This window comes from the organism of the source record quoted next, unplaced genomic scaffold, assembly GCF_019419815.1.
Source record: "Pyrus x bretschneideri cultivar Hongxiangsu unplaced genomic scaffold, Pyrus_bretschneideri_v1 Contig34, whole genome shotgun sequence".
NCBI classification, from domain to species: Eukaryota; Viridiplantae; Streptophyta; class Magnoliopsida; order Rosales; family Rosaceae; genus Pyrus; species Pyrus x bretschneideri.
Window position 1 is genome coordinate 1,467,398 of NW_025999657.1, and position 23,855 is coordinate 1,491,252.

Genomic DNA, 23,855 nt, shown 5'->3' on the forward strand with positions numbered 1-23,855 from the left:
CGGATTCAATTTGTAATATGTTTATATGATTGTGCCACGTGTCCATAAATATATTGGTGAATAGTATTATTTGTGGTGAATAGTGGTTTTGGGACTTTTCAAATTCCATTTGCCACACCCCGACTCAGATATCTAAGTGGACATTGAAATCGAGGCGTGTTGGCTGACACCTAAAAGGTGACGAAGCCAATACGTTATTATTGTGTAAAAACTACGAAGCCACTTAGTACTAAAGTTTAGTGGTATTCTTCTTCATTTGTAAGTGGGAGGTCTTGGTTCGATTCTCGCCAAAGACGAATTTGAACCACATTATTGCTGATCCATTGTGAGGTTTAGTCCACTTTCCCACCCCATAGTATAGATAATATCGTTCGTTACAAAAAAATAATTACAATTAAATTAAAGCCAAAGTCTAAACTAAATTAACTAGTAGTGAGGGATGAACCCTTATTACAATGCATGCAACGTCAAAGCATAGATATAAGTGTAGCAAAATGAAAAGTATTCCTAACCTGAGTAGGATGGATATTACATAACCAACAAAAAATAAATTTTTTACATTGTCAGGAAATGGATGTCAGAGTTCGCTAATGCCCTCTCTCACCACAAAATGCAGCTACTAAGTCCTGGAGGGACAAAATTGAAAGTGTGGGTGAGCAAAAGTAAGGATTTATTTAAACTTTTTCTATTCTTACCATAGTAACCCCTTATTGTAAAACTTATATAATTTCAAAAGCATACTACATACTATTATGAAAACCACAATAATAGTACAAAAGCAGTTATGCTAAAGATACAACTAATTCACAAATATCTCAACAATGTCATATAATATGCTCATTAAAAATATGCAGATGCACAAGTCCGTGCAGAAAGTAGATAAATGAACTGGCTGGGTATAATAATCTATGCTCTAGTACTACATACACGTAAAGGTGGCGCTAAGTGTGTCACATACAAGTCTTAGAAGCAAAGTGCAACTAGTCCAAGATGAAACCGACAATGTATCCAATATAAGACTCACGGTGCGATGTGAATATATACATGAAAATAGCTTTGGCCTAGACGAGTTCTATAGACACCGATGTAAGCGAGCAAGACGGTTATGCCGCCATAATTTCATAAAACACATAACTTGACAAGTAAAATTTGTAAGTAAATATGTGGCATGATGTAAAACATTCATAAAAAGCCATCGTGGATATAAGTTTGAAAACAAAACAGAGTCATTGATACGTCACAAGGTCGTAGCCGCCTTACTTTACCTGGTCCCTAGTTCCTCAGGATATGCCTCTCCTTCCAGTTAACAGAATATGTTGACATCGTTACAGAATTTTCCATTGCTATTTTAGAATATGCGATCATTTTCTTCCTCTCACCGATCGCCGGAGCAAAGTCGACCACCATCCGTCTGTCAGAGTTTCTTCGAAATTTGAGTTTTATGCCAGAATTCTAACCTAAGGTCAAAATGTGGATGGAAATAGCCTAAAGTCGGTTGGAGGATTTCGGCTCAAACCAAAGTTACGGGATCTCTTTGATTCTGAGGCAGATCTGAGCATACAATGCTCGAATCTTACTCTACAGATGGTGGTGAGTTGATTGGTGACCTCTATCTGACCTAACTCGACTCCTCTTCGATCTCTGCCAGAAACGGGGAGAAATTTGCCAAAAACGTGAGCCCACGTTGGAGCTCGAAAGACTCGAGGTTTTGCTTCGTTCTTAAATAATCAGAGGTCTAAGTGAAGCATATAATGATGTGAGGAAGGTGACGATGGTTTGAGGGTTTGATTCGTCGGAGAATGACGATATCATTGTCGTCTGCGTTTTAACAGGAAAGAGAGCGAGTCAAGGAGAGAATGTGTGAGAGTGAACTGATGGAGAAGACTGAAGAAAGTGTCAGTCGAGAGCTGCAAAAAAAAGACAAGGAGGTGGGTCTCAGTGGCACGCAGCACAATGAACTAATAAGTAAAATAAATATTCAGAGAGTGGTAAAATTACTATAATACCCTTCACGTCCGGTTTTCGTAAAAATTTTGTTTAAACTCTGAATTTCGTTTCACTTGCGCCTATTTGTTCGTATCGACGAGTACTACAAAAATATGACAAGAAGTGAGACAAACTATGAAATGATCTTAAATGTCCACGTACAATTTCTCCACTTATCCCTTATATGGGCATTTTCATAATTTTACAACTTCGAAGAAATAAAATTAAGGATCAGTTGTAACATATTAGGATTTGGAAATGGTTTTGGCGTACTTATGCGCCCTTATTTAAGAATGAAGACATGCTTGACAATTTTTCCAAATTACCCATGCTCTTATTACCACTTGGACGCCACATAAGCATTTTTAAGCCATATCAACACAAATTAACGGAATCTCATCAAAGTGGAGTGACAATAACACTAGAGCCTAGTATTAAGTAGCTATTGATATAGGTAATTTTTTTATAGGAAAAATTAGTTTCTGGTCCTTAGTTTTTAATGTTCATTGACTAAAATCTTATCAATTTTTAGATTTTAATCAAAGTCTCTAGCATTAATATATTAATGAATTACATGTAAGTTACATAATTTTTTTTTTTTAAAATAGTAATTGATTTAGAGTTTTAATACTCACACACTTATTGAACTCCTAATGAATTTTCAATTCAAACATTTCCCAAATAAAAAAAATAAAATTAGAATAAGTTTGTATGTCACATCCCGGCCCGGGACGGATCACTTCTCGGGCCGGCTCCACCACCGTAGCACGATATTGTCAGCTTTGGGCTTACCATTCCCTCACGGTTTTGTTTTTGGGAACTCACGAACAACTTCCCAGTGGGTCACCCATCATGGGATTGCTCTAGCCCCCTTCTCGCTTAACTTCGGAGTTCCTACGGAACTCGAAGCCAGTGAGCTCCCAAAAGGCCTCGTGCTAGGTAGGGATTGAAATATACATTTAAGGATCATTCCCCTGTGCGATGTGGGATGTCACTATCCACCCCCCTTAGGGGCCCGACGTCCTCGTCGGCACATTTCCGACCAGGGATTGGCTCTGATACCAATTTGTCACATCCCCGCCTGGGACGGATCACTTCCCGGGCCCGCTCCACCACCGTAGCACGATATTGTCCGCTTTGGGCTTACCATTCCCTCACAGTTTTGTTTTTGGGAACTCACGAACAACTTCCCAGTGGGTCACCCATCATGGGATTGCTCTAGCCCCCTTCTCGCTTAACTTCGGAGTTCCTACGGAACTCGAAACCAGTGAGCTCCCAAAAGGCCTCGTGCTAGGTAGGGATTAGAATATACATTTAAGGATCACTCCCCTAGGCGATGTGGGATGTCACATTGTACACATTAAATTTTTACAAAAAAATTTCAATTTTTTAATCTTATATGTATCTATTCTTAAATTTACCAAATTGTTAAAAATTTACCCTTTTTTAATTTAAATGTACATTTTTATATAAAATTTCATTCAATCTTTTTTCTGATCTATTTTTTAAACTTATATGGGTTCATTCTATTTCGTTGATTTGAGAATGTGTTTGGGCCCAAAATAATATTGTTGGGCCGAGTAGCAGGTTGTGCTCGGCCCAAGGCTGTGTCAAATGCTATGGGCCGAGTGATAAATCCCGGGCCAGTTGACAGGGTCGGACGAGTCCTATCCTAAGAAGTAGTCCAGATAAACAGAAAGGGTCGAGGAAGTCCTGGTGCGACCAGGATTCCCGGCCGGCAAAGAGTAAAGCCTCGAAAAAGGGGAAAGTTCAGAATCCCAGTGGGAGTAGGTTTGTTCGAGTTAGAGTTGAAACGGGACAAGGACTCCCAATCCAGATAAGGATGCAAATCGGTCTCAAGGAATGGGGTGCTATAAATACAAGAAATCATGCAACAAAAAAGACCCCCTTCAATTCAGCATACAATTGCCCTGCGCAAAACCTCTCAAATACCTTGAGATTTTTCCTTTTCTTTTTCTGCCGATACACCTTCAGTTTGGATAAACAGTACTGTGGAGGCACCCAGCGAGCACCTTCAGTTTGGATAAACAGCACTGCTGCCGCAGAATCAGCCGACCGAGAAGCACCTTCAGTTTGGATAAACAGCACTGCGTCGAGGTCGACCGGTTACCTATCTAAGACTCGGCCGAGAAGGGTTTTCAAACCCTTGTTGGTAGAGGTCACCTTGCTAGCCTTCTCGGCGTAGTTAGGTGTTACGAATTGCGTTACTCGGCGTACTGGACGCCGAGTGATTTTATGATTGGATACTCGCAAGTAAGTTTCAGGGTTCGGCATTACGACGGCCGAACTACATTTACCATCAAGACATACATCACATTTGAGTACCCGTGCCCATATAGTTTGGTCTCGATTCGACGTGCTTATACTCTTACGAACATAATCACAGTGACTGAATCGGGCTCCGACGACTTGTGAACTCTGCAGAATTAATAGCCTTGTCTTCAGGCTATAGAACTTAGAGACCAAGAGTGTTCCTTCCTCGGTCGTAATCGCAAGATAGAGAAGTCAACGACGCGCTCAACTCGACATCAACGAATTTTACTCCTCGGCCAAGCTCGGCCGACGAGTTGGCACGCCCCGCATTCAACCGAAGGACGTAGTTAGCTTATTAGTTACTCGGCTTACGCGCCACGTAGGTTTTGGAATTTTTAGAGTCAACAGAATGTATCCATGTCAAGTTTAATAGAAGAAATTTAATAATGTTATTAAGGCTAATATATATATATATATATATATATATATTTTTTTTTTTTTTTTTTTTTTTTTGTACTTTTGAGAAATGTACCCATGCTTTGGTACAATAATTGTTTGGTTAAATTTGATGAACGTACCCATGTATATATACAAAAAATATATTGGAGAGTATAATTCATCTTTAATATTTTTAATCCCATAAAATATGGGTTTTATTTAAAATCTCATTACTCTCTACTAATTAATAAAATACTTATTGTCAACCAAAATCCTATGAAATTACTAGTTTAACTTTCTAATTAAAACAGAACATGAATAAGAAATATAGGGTAGAAATGTAATTTCACACAACCAAATTTTGTTGTTTTTTTTTTCAAAGCTTCATTTGCATGTAATCTTAACATATTTCTAATTAAAATTAAAAATTAAAAAAAAATTAAAAAAAAAAACTTCTCACTCCCACATTCTCTATCACTCTCTTTCTCTCTCCTTCTATTTCAAAAACAAAAATAAAAATTTTTCTCACATACTTTGTGTGTGCCCATATGCTAGTATAAATAACTACAAATTTCATTTTTAATTTAAAAATATAATAACCTACATAGAAATACATTATTACATTAATATTAGATACTTCGATCAAAAACTAAAACCACCAAGCTTTCAATCAAAGAACATTGATAGTTAGGCCATCTCCAACCGATGGCTGGCCAGATGGCTCGTTTTAGTTCTCTGGCCCTCTAAGGCCATCTCTAACTGAAGGGTCTAGAGGGCTAGAGGGCCGAAAATAGCCCGAAAACCGTCTCCAACCGAGGGCTAGGCCAGAGGTCTCTGGAATCTGAAAGGACCCCACATAATCGGAGAAGGCTAGAGGGTTGGCCATTTTTTTTTTTTTTTTGCTTATGTTGGATTTCCTGTCGGTTATAATCGATAGGAATACATTGTATTACTAATATAAATAAATGTATTACTGTCGGTTATAACCGACAGTAATACATTTATACTAAATAATACAATGTATTCCTGTTGGTTATAACCGACAGAAATTCTTTGAATATTTTTTTTAACAGTTTTATTATTATTTTTTATTTACAAAAATTTTCCTATAACTTCTATTTTTCATATATTTTTTTTAAATTCTATTTTTTTCCTATAACTTTTATTGTACAAATTTGTTTCATATTTTTTTTTAAATTTCATTTTTTCCTATAACTTCTATTTCACAAAATTTGCTTCATATTTTTTTAATTCTATTTTTTTCTATAACCTCCTAAGCCATTATACAACATTAAATTAAATTAAGTAACATGAAACAACATTAAACAATATTAATAACATTAACCAACATAAAAAAAAACATTTAACAACATGAAACTTAAACAACATTTAAGTTGTAGTTTTTAAATAATAAATTATATTTGGCCTTATGGCCATTTGGCCCTCGGTTGGAGACAGTTTTTTGTGACAGGGCTAAAACAAGCCCTCTTGTGACATCCCACATCGCCCATGGGAGTGATCCTTGTGACATCCCACATCGCCCAGGGGAGTGATCCTTATATGTATATTTTCATCTCTACCTAGCACGAGGCCTTTTAGGAGCTCACTGGTTTCAGGTTCCGTAGGAACTCCGAAGTTAAGCGAGTAGCGCGCAAGAGCATTCTCAAGATGGGTGACCCATCGGGAAGTTCTCATGTGAGTTCCCAAAAACAAAATCGTGAGGGCGTGATCGGGGTCCAAAGCGTATAATATCGTGCTACGGTGGTGGAGCGGGCTCGGGAAGTGGTCCCCCCGGGTGGGGATGTGACAATCCTTATATGTATATTCACATCTCTACCTAGCACGAGGCCTTTTGGGAGCTTACTGGCTTCAGGTTCCATGGGAACTCCGAAGTTAAGCGAGTAGCGTGCGAGAGCACTTCCAGGATGGGTGACCCACTGGGAAGTTCTCGTGTGAGTTCCCAGAAACAAAACTGTGAGGGCGTAGTCGGGGCCCAAAGTGGACAATTTCGTGCTATGGTGGAGTCAGGCCCCGGTAGTGGTCCCGCCCGAGCGGGGATGTGACAATTTGGTATCAGAGCCTAACCCTGGTCGCGTGTGTACCGACGAGGACGTCGGGCCCCTAAAGGGGGTGGATTGTGACATCCCACATCGCCCAGGGGAGTGATCCTTGTATGTATATTCCTATCTTTACCTAGCACGAGGCCTTTTGGAAGCTCACTGGCTTCGGGTTCTATGGGAACTCTGAAGTTAAGTGAGTAGCACGCAGGAGCACTCCCAGGATGGGTGACCTACTGGGAAGTTCTCGTGTGAGTTCCCAGAAACAAAACTGTGAGGGCGTAGTCGGGGCCCAAAACGGACAATTTCGTGCTACAGTGGAGTCGGGCCCGGGAAGTGGTCCCGCCTGGGCCGGGATGTGACACCTCTGGCCCTCGGTTGGAGACGGAGGTAAATATGGCCATGTACTATTCATTAAAATATTAATATCATGGAGAATCTTGGAGGGCCAGAGAGCTAAATCGAGCCCTCTGGTCAGCCCTCGGTTGGAGATGGCCTAAGATTCCCCAAGATATTAATATTTTAATAAACAATACAGGGCCATATTTGCTTCCATCTCCAACCAAGGGCCAAAGGGCCACAGGGCTCGTTTTAGCCCTATCACAAAAAACCGTCTCCAACCGAGGGCTATAGGGCCAAACATAATTTATTATTTAAAAACTACAACTTAAATGTTGTTTAAGTTTCTTGTTGTTAAATGTTTTTTTTATGTAGTATAATTTTTATGTTGGTTAATGTTTTAATGTTGTTTCATATTGTTTAATGTTGTTTCATGTTACTTAATTTAATTTAATGTTGTATAATGGCTTAGGAAGTTATAGGAAAAAAATAGAATTAAAAAAAAAATATGAAACAAATTTTGTGAAATAGAAGTTATAGGGAAAAAAAAATAGAATTTAAAATAAAATGAAACAAATTTTGTGAAATAGAAGTGATAGGAAAAAATGGAATTTAAAAAAAAAATGAAACAAATTTTGTAAAATAAAAGTTATAAGAAAAAAATAGAATTAAAAAAAATATATATATGAAACAAAATTTGTAAAATAAAAGTTATAGGAAAAAGAAAAGAATTTAAAAAAATATGAAAAGTAGAAGTTATAGGAAAAATTTTGTAAATAAAAAAATAATAATAATCAAAGCATTCCTGTCGGTTATAACCAACAGGATTTTCAGTTTTTCTGGCCAACCTTCTAGCCGTCTCCGATTCCACAGCCCTTTGACCTAGCCCTCGGTTGGAGACAGTTTTCGGGTTATTTTCGGCCCTCTGGCCCTCTAGACCTTTCGGTTGGAGATGGCCTTAGGGATTGCATCCAAAGTGTCATTTTTTTTTAATAAACGAGAGTATCTACATTAAGGAGGTGGGGGAGTGGGCTCAGTTTTATAATAGGCTACCAATAATGTAGTTCAAATTTGCCCGATGAGAATCGAACACAAGACCTCTCACCTTTGTAAAGAGGAATATTAATAAATCATAGTACTAAGATGCTTGATACAGATAATTACAAAATTTGCGTACTCCCACATAATCAATATCGTCTAATTCAAAGTGAATAAGTATACCGAGTCTCAGATCCCTTTTAACAATAAAATAGTTCATGTAACCTTCAATTATGAACAACAAATAAACGGATGAAATTGAAATAGTTTAATAACAATTTGACATACTTAATTTGTCTAGTCCATCAAATTGATTAACTTTGTAATTTTGTCCCTATATACAATTTTACTTTCTAGTTTTGCGAAGATGCTGTTAGATACACTAATAGAATGGCCTCTAAAATGTTGAGCTAGTGCATCTCCTACCTCTTCATCCGTAAAAGAAGGTTTTTAATTAAAATATTTTTTGAGATTGGCATAAGTATAACTATTTACTTTGATCTCTAACAATGAAAATCAATATAAGTAGTATTTGAACTTGTTCATCAAAAATCAGTTTTTTTGTAAAAAAAATCTATTAATATCATCGTTAAATAAAAGAATTGGTTTAACAAAAATAATCTTAAAAAAAAAGTAATCACGTGATCGTTTACGTGATAATTTAACAAGATATTCACAAATTTTTCACAAAATAACTAAAATAATATAAAATAAACAAACTCGGAAATTACTTCTAATACTTTTTATTATCGAGGATCAGAATAATAAATTATGCAAACCGCAATTATCATTTTGAATAAAAATCTCCAAACTACAACAAACTTTTTATTTAAAGCATTTCAATTTTTAAAGTAAAGAAAAAAACAGAAGAGCACGTCATTTTAAATAAGAAATGGAGTCCACCCAAATAAAGTAGGATTTAAAAAAGGAGATTGTCATTTCAATCCTCAAGTATTCCATGAGAATCAAGATCATGACTGAAAAGCCTTTTCACTTTCCCTTTTTCGTCTTTAGAATAATCAACTTGCAACTTATGCAATCTCCCACTAACATAATACACCCGCATGTGAGCACTGCCATAAGGGGCTGGAAAATCTAATCCGACCTACCCAACAAATCCCACGGACCCAACACTCCATGTTCGGTTTGTTTAATGCGAAAGACATGCATCACTGAATTATATTATTCAGTGATATTTATTCGAAATTAATTGAATATACTTAGGCCATTTTCAGTTGTAAAAGGCTACGCGTAATCTTTGGGTCAAACTTTATGGGATTACACGCTATACGTGTTGAGGCTAAACTTAATCTAATTCTTTTAATTTGATTTTTGTTAAGCCCTCAGCTAGAGGCTGTTTTGTTATTTTTAAGGTTAAATATGACCTAATAGCTTTTGGTTAGAAATGGTCTTATACCACTCGGAATAAACTACACTCAAATTCACTAATCCTATGATGTGACCTGCATGCTGCGGGAGTAGGTACGCCTCAAAACTCATTGGAGTCAATACCATTCTAACGAACAGTTATGCCTTAGAGATGAATAGAAAAATATGTACATAATATGAGTACCGCAATGAATCCCAAGTAAGCGTAGCGATGTAATGTGAACATACATGGAAAACTAATTTTGATCCATACGAGTATTATGCTAGTGTAAGCATGTATTATGAGTAGATACAATATGTATGATCATGCTGTCATAAATCCAAAAATCCCAACATCATAAATAAATAAATAAATAAAAACAACACTTGTATTTGTAAGTAAACACATGGCATGAGGTAAAAACTCTTTATCGAAGCAGTTATGAAAATATAACAATATAATATAGGTTTGAAAATAAAATCCACTCACTAATACGTCGTCAAGTGTTATTATATTACGAAAACATCGCCATGTATGTCACCATCGAGGTCGCCGCCATTGGCAATGCATTAGTCACCAGTGGTGTGGGAAAGGCTGGGACTGGCAGTGTACTTGCCGTTAACAATGTTACACGTTCTAACGTACGCCATTAAAGATAACAGAAGATGCATTCGGTTAACAAAATATTTATTGTTTTCTTCGTCTTGCTAGTCGCAGAGTTGCTGGCAGCCGACAGACGCCGAATATTTGGTTTTTCGCCGAAATTTTTTAAAAATCAGTTAGTATCCAAAAGTCAACAAATTTTGAAAACAAGTTAAGGGGTGGGAATCAACGATGGAGATTAAATCAATGGTAGAAGGGTCTGGGCCAGGGCCTTGTTTCCTCAAATTTGTTTGCCCCGTTCATTTTGTGTTTAGATTTTTTTGGACCCGCCCTGTACTTGCTCCGACCTTCCCTGACCCACGGGTCTAGGGCTCGTTCACCCAACCCTAATTGACATAAAATCCATACCACTTAAATGTTGATCGGGATATAGATGATAAAAGGGCCATATTGCATTATAATTAGAATCAAGGTTTGAAAAAGTATCATGATTAGTTCACATACACTTTTACTAATCCTAAAAGCCACGATATGCTGTTAATGTCACTCATGGTTTGTGAAATCACATTAATTCATTAATTAATTTCACTATTGGCTTTGGTTAGAACCTAAGAAGTCACACACATATGATAAGTTATGGTAACGTTAGATTTATTAGTCGTACTTTGTACAAAAACGTGTAATTACGTTAGTATGCTATATTTACGTAAATGGTTTTGTTTCTAGGTGAAACACATCGCAAGGATCTTCAATGCTCGCAAGGCGGGTTTGACTTGACGACATGATTTGTGAGTGAGTCTTTTCTTTGATATATACATATATTTGTTTAGTTTCCATACATACATCTTAATGAATTTTTTATGTGATTACCGTAGTTAAATTAACATTTATAGAAAATGACGTAATGTTAAGAATTATGAAATCACTATGAATCTTACGGGATGCCTTGATTAAATTTACAGATATGAATAACATTATGTTGACGAGAACTATCGAATCATTGTGGCATGACTATATTTATGTTATATGCTCGTCGTTTGTTGCACCGGTGTTAGTACTCACCCGGACCAGGACCAGTCTTTCATGTGTATATGCACATCGCACCGTACGCTCACTTTGGATCCATTGTAAGTGCCAGTCCTGTCCTAGATTGCTATAGGCAATTAGGACTCGTATGTGCTGCGCATAGTGCTAGTTTTCACATAGTACTAAAGCGTATATCATTGTTACACCCAGTCCTGTTTATGTCAGAATAGCTTTACATGAACTCGTGTGTCGGCATGTCTCAATGAGCACTCGATATGATATGTTTGCTTCTGTGAGATTATGTGGTTACGAACATCATGTGTTTACTTACAAAATATTGTGCTGTATTGAATTCTTAAGATATTGCAGACTATTGTAAGTATTTTCTTTCTATACATAGGATGTATATTTTGGAAACTATACTTGTTTTACGGCGAGGGATTATTATGTTTTCGAAAAGGTTTTTACAAAGCTTTATTTTTAGGCACACTCACCCTTGTTTTTCACCCCTCCAGGTTTTTTGCAGCTGAACTTTCGTATCGACGATGATTCTTGGCAAATCTAGTATTGGAGATTACCTCTGATGGTATAACTCTCAATCTACTCTACTATACTTTACTTATGCTCTGACATCATGTGTGAAATGGGTTCATTCCCTCTCACTAGTGCACTCTTATACTTAGGCAACTTTAGGTTTAAATTTATTACATTTTCCACATACTACACTTTATGGCTTCATCACCCTCCTGGTGTCGGCCAATACAGCTCGATTCGGAGTCTAGGTTGACATTCCGGGTCGGGGTGTGTCAGTTTGGTATCAAAGCATAAGTTTGGTCAGTATTGCATTCATCACACACATGATGTAAGCATTCTCGATTCTTGAGCCTAATTTTCGAATCTTGCCACCTTGTCGAATACGAAAAACATTTTAACTTTTTCTAAGTTTTGAGTGATTTAGAAGACTTACCGACTTTTTAAAAGAACATTTAACAGCCACCTCTAGACTTAAACGAAGAATCTCCCTGCTAAGGAAAAAAAATCGAATTGAGACAAGTTGATGGCTTTGAAGCAGGGCTAATGTATCGATAATTGTGTGCCATCAGAGATTTACCAATCAATCCCACTACCATCTAGTCTTTCTACCAACCCTTTCGAGATAAGAAACCACAAATAGTTTTGATTCCTTGGCGACATCCATTAGTATACCATCGTGGAATTCCTATGAAGTTTACTTCGTCAAGATTCTAGAAATGCCTTAAGCGACAACTTGGTGCTAAAGTGGTAGCACTCGACGGAAAAACATCTCGGGGATAGCCACTTTTGATCCCCAATAATACTAATCTTTTCAAACGCACTAGTGATCATTCCGGATCTTTAAGAGGAAGATCGACTTCGGTTTAATTCCATTCTAAAGTAGATTATTAGCAAATTCATTTTTCCAGCCTTAGGGCATTCCAACCAGCATTAGTTCCCAGATTTTCTTTCAATGTTGTACTTGTCATTTCGATAAGTATAGGCTTGTGAGTATAAGTTGTTAGACTTACAGTTAGTAGAAATCCCCGTGTAGAAAATATTTTCCCTAGAATCAACGGAACCACCTCATAAGACCAATTCCTTACCAGTCATCTGAAACTATCCACCTGAGCGGGCTCTAATCTGTAATAAGTTTATTGTGGCGTTACTAATTGATGATATTGTCCGATATCTAGGAGCTGCCAACCAGTATTCCAGCAGTGTGATTTATGATACTAGACACATGCTAGTATCTGGGAATGATACCTTTGTGCCAAAACATCAGTTCACAGTTTCACGGTAATGAACAATATTAAGTTGTCGTATATGCATTAATTAGTGGTGCGACTGATAGATTGATTATCAATGATTATCTGAGCTGAAGAAATTAAATTGTGGAAACTTAGGAGCAAGTTTTGTATTAGGACAATAAACTTATAGTTGTTTTTACCTTATCACCTATCTAGGTAAACAAAAATTCTTTGACTAGCCACCTTTTCGGTCACTTCCACAAGTAGACAGTAGAATCGAAGTGCGAGTTAATTTCCCATTATTAGAGTGAATTGAGTATCAAGAAAACTGTGAAGACCTATTGAGTATCGAGATAAAGTATTTTCTTACTATACGTAGTATGTATATTTTGGAAACTATACTTGTTTTACAGCGAGAGGTTATTATGTTTTCGAAAGGGTTTTTACAAAGCTTTATTTTTAGGCCTATTCACCCTTGTTTTTCGCCCTTCCAGGTTTTTAGCAGCTGAACTTTCGTATCGACGAGGATTCTTGACAAATCTGGTATTGGAGATTACCTCCGATGGTATAACTCTCAATCGACTCTACTGTACTTTACTTATGCTCTGACATCACATGTGCAATGGGTTCCTTCTCGCTCACTAGCACACTCTTATACTTAGGCATTTTTTGGTTTACACTTACTTACATTTTCCACTTCACTACACTTTATGGCTTCGTCACCCTCTTAGTGTCGACCAGCACAACTTGATTCAGAGTCTAGGTAGACATTCCGGATCGGGATGTGTCATTTTTTATTCAATTAATATTTGTATGACCTACTCTTCATAACAAATCAATCAAATTTAACTTTCATGAGTTGTGTTTGGTGCATTACTAAGACTCATAGAACAAAATATATAAAAAAATTCTCAAACTTAGCAGCACACAATAGACTCATAGAACAAAATATATAAAAAAAATATCTCAAACTTAGCAGCACACAATTTTTATGCCAATGCATATATGATTGATATATTGGTTGGAATCTCTTTTACCTTTAGACTTTGTTACATAGAATGGGTTAACGCCACATAGAATTTTTCGTCCAATAATATATATTTGCCAGGTACAAATTTTTTATATTTAATTTATTTTTTGAATGGAAACACACATGACGGTGAACTATTTTTGTGTAGTTTGCTTTTCTAAAAGAAGGTGCTCTAAAACGGGTCAATTCAAGTGCCGGGAGAAGACCTCCAATGAAACATTGAAATAGAATTTGACGGAAGCTTCAAGAAACAAGGACAAAAGGTCCATTTGTGGGCCATTTAAACGCCCATGGTTATGTTCTGTCACTTCCTCTTACAACTAAAAAATAGTCCAATCATAAATTCATATAAAATCCACAACAAAACCAATAAAACAATCTTATAGAGAAATCCAACACGTTCCGAATTGAAAATTAAATAAAAAAAAGTAACGAATTACTCTAATTGTTTAAATTTTTCTATTTACTTATAAATAAAAAGTCTTATGTTCGATTTTTATTAAAAATGAATTTGAACCACATTATTATTAGTTATTGTAAGGCTAACTTTACACATCTCTTAGCGTAGATAAAATCGTTTGTTAAAAAGGAAAATTCTTCTTTAGCTAACCGTGTTTTATTTTAATTCTCTATGTAATCATAGTATAAGTATTTATTTTTAATATATTCGAAATATAAATCATCACATTGTGAGTCACTTATAGAAGAGCACTTCTCAGTCAATAGTAAATTATCGTGAAAATAATTTTATTGCTGGTAATTTAACTTGTTTAGACTTGTTATTCAGTTTAGAATCTCGTGGCCTTAAAATATTCGTATGCACTCTTCTTTTTCTTTCGAACTTATGCCCGTGGTTAACCGAAAAACAAATATCAATTTGTGTGTTTGAGAAAGTGAAAGATTTTCGTTGTAATGTAATTTAGAGTAATTAATAATATTGTTCTTAATAATAGTAAAAAGAGTGATGGAATCCAACGGCATGAAAGGAAGGGCAGAAAAGCTTCATGGCAGCAGTGAATAGAATCGTCCACGGTGCCTCTAAATCATTAGCCAAGTGGTATATCATGTGTTTTAATAGATATGACGGAAAATTTTATTTTTAAAATTATTAACTTTTTAGCATATATATTACATTATTTGTATAATGATACATAATGTATCATTCTGTGTACCGACCATTAAAAAAAATCTCTCTACAGAGTCAGTCAGCGAGCGTAGAAACTTTTGTCCGTTGCTCACCGCGTGGCAGTATCACATAACCCAAGACGGTGTGGTGGTACAAGCAGACCGTCACACGGGTGAAGCGGTGAATCATCATTTAAAAGGGCAGACGGGTCAGCTGCCCGGCACACTCGGGCAGCGGCCGTGCTTAGAGGGAACAAAAAACTCGGAGAAAGAGCTGCAACGCACAATAAACAAATCCCAATAAGAAGGCTTTCTTTCTCTCTCTCTCTCTCTCTCAAAACACCACTTACCACGGCCCACGCCATCATCATAATAGGCCATGGGGCCCAGCGTAGATGGTTTTGTGGGGATGTGGGGACCCCAAAGAAAACGACAAAGGCATATGGGGATGGATGTATGACGTCATTATTAAAGTGAGGAAAAAGGAGTTGGAGTGAGGGGCAAGGTGGGGAAAAGTGAAACCGTGGGTTTTGGAGGAGAGGAGAAAGTGAACTGATGGTACTATGACTTGCATTTATGGCGCGTGAAGGGGACTTACGTTGAAATACGTATACGATTAAAGAATTTTGCAACAAATAATCATTTGGGAAGTCTAGATGTTTTAAACAAGGCATTTGCATGTTATTTAGTATTACGGTCTTGAGGTGTTCTACTTTATTTGTAAGTGAAAAATTTCATGATCGATTTTAGTTAAGGGGAAATATGAACCACATTATTACTAACTCGAAGCTAAATCTTATTCTCATTAGTGTAGATAACAAGCTGAAAAAAAAAACAAGTAGAGTCAAATTCCGCTTAATCCAGAAACGATGCATAATTACCATGACTTGTCATCGGTTATCTATTTTTTTTTCAAAAAGAAAAACGAAACATTTATACAGAATCGCAAGTGAATATCAAACATGGGAAATAATGCTTAGCGTGGAAAGTTATTAGAACGAACAAATTTTTTCTTCCAAACAAGGACATGGAACGTCACAGAAATTTCTTAAAATGGACAATCTCATTAAACCATGTTTAAAAAGTAACTTATTCCATTATTTCATTTTACTCAAAACTTTTTTTTAGCTAATCAACCTTTTCGCAAAGTCATTTTATGCTAATACAATTTCTCGTTTAACTATAAATTTTGTTTGATTATTATTAAGGAGGAAGGGAATTCGAAACTATTACAATAATTAAGAGAGAAAGTTTTGAACACGGAACATATGGATGAAATCTAACACTTTATTCACTAAAATATTAGACTACATATAAATTTTGTATTGATTAACGAAAATAAACTATTCGAATATAAGAACTTTCAAGATCAGTGACAAATTTCATCTCTCCTGACATTTGGTATCTCTTAAAGACATTCGACAAACTTAAGTAATTAAATAATCAATGACCACGTCATAAGATTTACAAAATTTAATCTAAAAAATTGATCTCCGTAGCGTCATATTTGAAAATATTGGATGTAATGATATTTGCAATTAAATAATGGAATATTTTTGCTTACCATTCTTAAGTGATGATAATTTTCACAATCTTATTTATAACCATTAACTGAGTTTAAATTTAGAGATCTGCATAGTGGATAGACACAAATTTAAAAACTTCAACTCATCTAACGATTATAAATAAGGTAATGAACATCACTACTATATGAAAGTGATGAACAAAAATATAATCATTAAACAAAAGAAAAAAAAAAAAAAAAAAGGTCTATGGAAGTTTATATTGGTTTCCTATTTCAAGTAAATTGCTCTCACCCACCAAACAAACAGATTGCACTTTCTCCAAATATACAGATTGCACATATGAATGCATCTAATTAGGTTACTTTCAAGTACATTAATAATATTGTACTAATGAATTCTAGCTATTGAGTCTAAAATATTTTAATTGAAATAGTTTGTCATACTAATTAATATTTAAGATGAAGTTTATAAATATTTTTCTTTTACAAATAAAGTATATTTAGTAATTCACCTTTATTGGTTAAGAAAATTAACTTAATGGCACATCTAGTATTATACCCTTTTTAGTCATTTTATACAATCACAGTTGTTTTACATAAAAGTTTACCAAATATTATCATACAGTTTTTTTTTTTCAAAAACACTTTTACAAAAAAGTTTATCAAATACTCTGCTGCTTTATTTCACAACCGTTTTTTTCCATAGTATAATAAAAACAATTTTTTTTTCAAAACACAGCAATATCAAACCAACCTATCGTCAAGTTTTGGAACTTTATTTCTTTTATACTAGAAAAAAATAAATCAAAAGGTAAAAGTGATTTGCCATGAGGCGATGTCGGAAGTCGCCAACAAAGACAAAGAAACCCACGTATTTTCACTTGAAGGCAAATGAAGTAGAATGGGCGGTGTGACCGTTACGTTGACGCGCAATGTACTGGCGCGTGGTACCGCCCCTTCTCCCTCCTCAGTTCCACTCCGACGGGCGTTAGAACGTATCATTGAGTGCGATTAGGTCGCGCGACGCGGGTCCCACTTGCTCTGAGCGCAAAACTGGAGAACTGTCAAAGATCTCGGACCCCGGATACGACAACACAGTCTCTTGACTTTAGCCCTTGTGTTTCTCAAAACTACGAAACAGCCACTGCCTCTGTGACACCGCCCATTTGGGCTCGATGGCACACACGTAATTTACTTGGAGAATGAGGGTGAGAGTTTTGTGATTTAAATATTTGGAACTTAGGGAATGCGGGTATTTTGAGCCAATGGATTCAATATCACGGATTTCACAAATCTGCCGTTTGTTTATTGTTTGTTGTTTACATCTCTTTCTCTCTCTAGACTTTCTCTCTCTCCTCTCACACCAAGTCTCCTTTTAAAAAGGCTCCACCTTCTCCTCATGAACCACATCTCTCTCTGTTTCTCCGTTTCGTTCTCTCTCCTGCCAAACGCATTCCAGCACTGAGATCATCAGAACTTCAGAGGAAATGGAATCAGTTTCCGGCGCTGCAAGGCGGCCTTGTTTCATCGACGAGGACGATGGGTTGGCCTCGCTGGCTGATATGGAAGCCGGGTTTTCCGGGTCCAACCACCCGTTTTATTCAAGGCCGATGTGTTTCGCGAGGCGGAGTGGCAGCTTCAGAAACGTTTCTCCCGCCATGGCTTCGTTTTCTTCGTCGTCTTCTTTTTCGCCGAGATCTGGGAGGTTCTGTGACGCCAGGTTTGAGGAGCACCACCAACCCCATTTCTTGGATGCTTGTTTCCTCTGCAAGAAACCACTCGGTGATAACAGAGACATCTTCATGTACAGGTTGGTTGATTACCCACTTCAAATCCATCGATCAATTTCCCCTTTTTTTTCCTTTTCAAAATTTGGCGATTCTGGTTGAATTTTGTGAGCAGAAAAAAGTGTGGGTTCGTGGAAATTTGAACATTTTTTCCCGGAAAATAAGAGAAAGATCCCACCTTTTTTTTTTCTCCATAGCCAAACAGAAAATTGGGTGGATCTGAGTAAAACCGTTGTTTTAGTTTTGATTTAAGTTTTCTGGATGTGGGTTCCTTAGATTTGGAAGAAATGGAAGTGGGTTTGTTGTGTTTTCGGTAAATAATAAAATGGTTGTTGGATTCTGAATTTCTGTATGATTGGTTTAATATTTGCAGAGGTGACACTCCGTTCTGCAGTGAGGAGTGCAGAGATGAGCAGATAGAAATAGACGAGGCGAAGGAGAAGAACTGGAACCGCTCTTCCTCCATGAAAGCGCTGAGAAAAAGAGAGCAACGGAAATCAAACAACTCAGCCAACACCGCCACGGCACAGGATTATCCTGTCCATACAGGCACAGTGGCGGCCGCTTAGAAATCAAATGAGATTATACTTATATATATATAAAAAAAAAAAAAAAAAGACAAGTTAGAAGAAGAAGAGAGATTGAAATATAAGTCCAAGGAAGTTAAAGCCAAGGAGAGAAGAAGTAGTGCAAGTGCAAGACCACCTTTTTTCTGAGGGATTGTGAATGTGATGACTTTGAGTTTGAATGTTTTATACATAAGATCAAAAGTGTGTGTGATCTTGGCTCTATGAGATGGCTGTTTTTTGGGTTTTTTCCCCTCTTTAATCTATAAATTTTTGGTTATGTATAATATTTTATATAATATGTAATATATATTTTTCATTCCCCTAAATGTAATGCAAAGACAGCTTTACGATGGAGAAGTAAAGGAAAAAATAAAAATAAAAACTGGCAGGAACGGAAATTTCTTTTTTAATTTTGGGTGGTTGTACGTTTGGTGAATAGTATCAAATCTGGGATTTAAATCTGTTTTTGGAGTCTGCTACGAACGTGAAGGTTTTTTGGAAGGGAAGATGCCGCAAATACGAGGGATTCCTTTTCGGTTGCTGTGCGTGTGACGTAGGCAACTCAACTTGGATCGCCTTTTGAAAAGATTTTTGTAATCATGTATCGTTGCTTACCATCAAAGTTAACACGTACGGTACAGCACAAGGAACTGTGGAAGAGAACCCAGCTCAATCAAGTACATTCTTCCATGATGTCTGGGGATTCCTCAAACGACGATCGAGACAGACTCCGTGGAGAGCGTTGCGAGCAAGACAATGAGCCGTCTCGTTTGCTTGGCCGCGCACATGAGCGGACATAGCTCCAGTGATCTGAGATAGCAGGACTTTGGCATCCTCCACAATATTTCCGAGTGTAGGCTGCTAGACATATTGGACACATTGGTAGAACGCTCCTGAATTGCTGTAATGATATGGAGTGAATCACTCTCTAAAACCCTCCCCCCACCGCCAAAGCAGCTCTTCTTTGTGAAGAAAGTTGAGATTACATCTTAAATTCAATTGGCAATATAAGGAGTAGTCTAATTTACTTATAAGTTTATGCAAAGTCCATTCTCTTATCAATATAAGATTCATTTTCAACACTCTGTCTGCTAACGCCTCGATATGCAACCGCGAAAGAACATTTTCAAAACGCAACATTTAGGCCGCGATAAAGTCCCCTGCAACGCCTTGAAATTTTGGATGTTGAGAAGGGAAGCTAAATGCAAAACCCAATGCTTCGTTGAGCTCATAGATATTCCACGTGGTGTGTGACCAATTGGTGTCGAAACCCAAGCACGGACAGAAAAATGGCAGTTCCGCATAAGGTGTAGTGCTGATTCACCATGCACAAACCTTCACGAGAACACGAGCAGGAAGGTTGTCGTTGCAAAGAGCGAACAAGGGGGAGATTCCACTGCTTGCTATGGATCAAATAAGATCAGTTTCCATCTCAGACAACCAAGAGCGAACAAGGTGGAGATTCCATTGCTTGCTCTTTACATCAATGAGGTCGCTAACGAGAACCACTTCAGAATCCAGAGGCTTGGGTAAGAAACCTTAAAGGCTGTCTGGATCTGAGACCCAGCGATCTTTCCATATTATAATCTAACAAATTTATCGTTTAACCAAAAAAAAAATCTCTCTGTTGCCTACGGGGCAATCTTGAACCTTTTGCAATGACCTCACTATCTGCACATATGCCTTATCTTATTTGTCGGCTGGGCTTCCACAAAATGGGTGTTAGGATGGGTATTTTGCTTTGAGGACTTTTGCCACCAATGAATTGGGCTCTTGAATGAGTCTCCACCCTCGTTTAGCTAGAAAAGCCGAATTAAATGCATGCATATTCTTGAACCCCAACCCTCCTCCTTCCTCTGGTGTATATATACACAATTTGTGCTATGATAGCCAATGTATTTTCTTTCCGTCATCCGTTCCGTTGCACTAGAACTTTGCTAATAGTCGATTTAGGTCTTCGCAGAAATATTGAGGTAGAAGGAAACAACTCAATGTGTACAGCGGGATGCCCTGCGCCACTACTTTGACTAGAGGTTCCTTGCTGGCATTGGTAGCACTTAATAGTTTGCCCTTCCAACTTTAGAGTAGCTTCCAGAGGCGTTCTTTGATATCATATGACCAAAACAAACACCTTGATTTTCACCAACCAACATCAGGAAGCCCATGTATTACTCGTGCGTATTGGACCTAGAGGCCCAATACTAACTCAAAGTTACAAAACAAACTTATTATTTTGATTAATTAATAGATTAATTATTTAATTGCATGGAACTTACCCTCACCATGTCTTCTTCTCCCTTGTTTATAGGGCTCGGTTCTGATCATAAATATGAAGTTTCGTAAAATGATCATGCAGCAAATTGAGATGAAACTCCTCATTTATTGAGGAGCCAAATTAATTCCTATTGAATTTTATTGAAAACATCCATATCGATTAACATGTGAGAGGGCGAGGTGACGTGTAATGCTTTTTAATGTATGGACACTTTAGAGGAGGTCCACCCTATACCTAACAAGGGGTGGGCACTGTCTGGTTCGGTCCAATTTCACCTTCAGATCGAAATCAAAACTGAAAAATATTAACAGTTTGGTTCAGTGCGGTTTCGCTTAAAATTGCTACTAAATTGTACGGTTCGGTTCATGCTAGTCTAACTGATCTAACCAAAATTATATATATATATATATATATATATATATATATTTTTTTTTTTCTTGAAATTTCTACTTCCAATACCAAACACATACTTCAACCACAATTCAAGCAAATTTGAGTTCCCACTACTAGATCTACAAGATTTGTGACTGGAAGATAGAAAGTGTACATATAAATATAAATAAATAAAATAGAAAGGCTCGGATGAAGACCAAAGTGTACATCCTAACTAAAACTAAAGTGTACATAATGCATAATATACTCGAAAAGAATGAGAAAAATAAAATAGAGGGAGAGAAGTGATAAACAATAAATGAGGGGGAGATAAGTGAGTAAAACTATTGGGCTTATGCATATGACCTTGGAAAAATATCTTATTTATATAAAAATAATAATAAAAGAATAATTTATATTAAAAGTGATTCGGTCCGGTTCTTAGTATTTCTAAACCAAAACCGGTTTGAGATAGTTCAGTTCGATTTTTGTTCCGATTTTGACATTTTTGGTCAACGCACGGTTTTTTATTGTTATTCAATTAGGCAACCAATGCTCGAGTATACACCTAAGTGGATCTGACATCATGTTGACGTTATCGTGAAGTCAAACACGTGGAATCGCCCGATTTTCTTCGAGAGAGGTAAGGAAGACAAAAGAGGGGAAGATAAGCGGCAGAGGGTTGGGTCAAAATTACATTTCGGTTCATCGAACGCTACCACAACGGTGGTCCAAGAGTGGAGTCTCGAGAGCTAAGCTTGGACTCGGATTTGGGCCTCGATGAGGGTGTCGAGGTTTTCTCGGAGATAGGAGGCGTAAACGTTCAAGGTGCTGGTGAGGTCGAAAAGGTGCTTATTGCACCTCATCTAAGAGTTATTATCCAAACCCACCAAACCGAATTCTCACTTGACATGTGGATATGTAAAATTATGCCATTTTAGAGGAAAAATAAGGTGTTTTATTGCTGGGTGTAAAATTGAAAGGGATGTTCTACATAAATTAAGATAATCTACATCAATTTTATTTTCAAAAAAGTTACCAAAAAATAAAAAAAAAAGCTAAAATCATTATATAATAATTTCGGGCTAAAATTTTAAGTCATAAGACCACCTCCAATGGTGGGCTAAATGCTAAAATCCCCCTCCCCCCCCCCCCCCCCAACACTCACTCCAACCCAAGGGGAAAATGTGGGCTAGATTCTAAAAGGGAAAGTAAGGCTAGAAACCGCCCAAAATTTAGCCCAAAATCGGAGTGGGCCCCACTAAAGAGAGTGGTTTTCAGCGTTTGGGCTCCAAACCCAGCCAATGGACTCGCCAAATGCGCCAAGCGTACGCTCTTTCTGACCGGTCGGGACCCACCCACATGGGCCTGTCGGCCACATTCCCCAAAGCTCTAACGGCTCTTTTAATCGAACGGCTGTAATCATCAGGCCGTTGGTTAATCCAAGGGCCTAGATTCAAAATATTTTTTTTTATTTATATATTATTGAATCCAACGGCTGAGATCGAATATAATCAAATCTAACGGTAAAAAAAAAAAAGATCGAACGGCCCAAATTTAAATCCAACGACTAAAATAATAAACAAAAAAATTATTTAACTCAAAATTCACCCAAAAAGTCTATAAATACCTATGTATTTGTTCAAACATTCACACAAAACTCAATTTGCTCCTACAATTCTTCCAATTTATCTTTCTTCCTTTTCTTTCCATTTCCAAATTGTTCAACATGGCAAGAGAGCATATTAGAGGTCGTAATTGGACCTGTGAGGAAGATGTTGCGTTATGCTTGGCATGAGTTTGTGTTAGCAAAGATGGTGCAGTTAGTACAAATCAAAATAAGAAGGTTTTGTGGAATAAAATCATTGCAAAGTGTCAAGAAAATTGCAATGGCGGCGGGCGAGATGGTAGTGGTGTTTATGATCGGTGGAAGACTATTAACAAAACATGCACTTTATGGAAGAGAAACTTGGAGAAAGCCGTGGTTGACATGGCTAGTGGAAGGAGTGCCACAGAAATCGTGAGTTTTGTTCTTGATATTTCATTTGTCATGTACATAATATTATTTTGCAACTAATTATTTTTATGTATTTTTTGCATAGGGTGACAAAGCAATGGAAATTTACAAGACAAGAGTAACACAAAAAAATCAAGTTTTTAAGTTGCAACATGCTTGGAACGTCCTCAAGTATTGTCCGAGGTGGGGAACTGATGCAGACCAATAATGTGGAAGATTATTTCAACGTGAAGCCGCACACACAAATGTCGGAGATGAACGT

General features: G+C 37.0%; 1 protein-coding gene and 1 long non-coding RNA gene across 2 annotated transcripts; one reads left to right on the forward strand and one right to left on the reverse strand.

Annotated features, from left to right (window-relative positions):
• Window positions 1–399: 399 nt before the first annotated feature.
• Window positions 400–1,919, reverse strand: LOC125480599. Its single transcript, XR_007260944.1, has 2 exons — window positions 1,266–1,919; window positions 400–626 (listed from the first exon to the last, which is right to left on the reverse strand). It is a non-coding gene; the product is annotated as an uncharacterized LOC125480599 (long non-coding RNA).
• Window positions 1,920–18,060: 16,141 nt separating this feature from the next.
• Window positions 18,061–19,255, forward strand: LOC103961107 (FCS-Like Zinc finger 2). The gene is made up of 2 exons (XM_048591459.1): window positions 18,061–18,383; window positions 18,734–19,255. The coding sequence occupies exons 1-2, from the start codon at window positions 18,061–18,063 to the stop codon at window positions 18,927–18,929; spliced, it is 519 nt and encodes a 172-aa protein (XP_048447416.1). The 3' UTR covers window positions 18,930–19,255.
• Window positions 19,256–23,855: the final 4,600 nt, after the last annotated feature.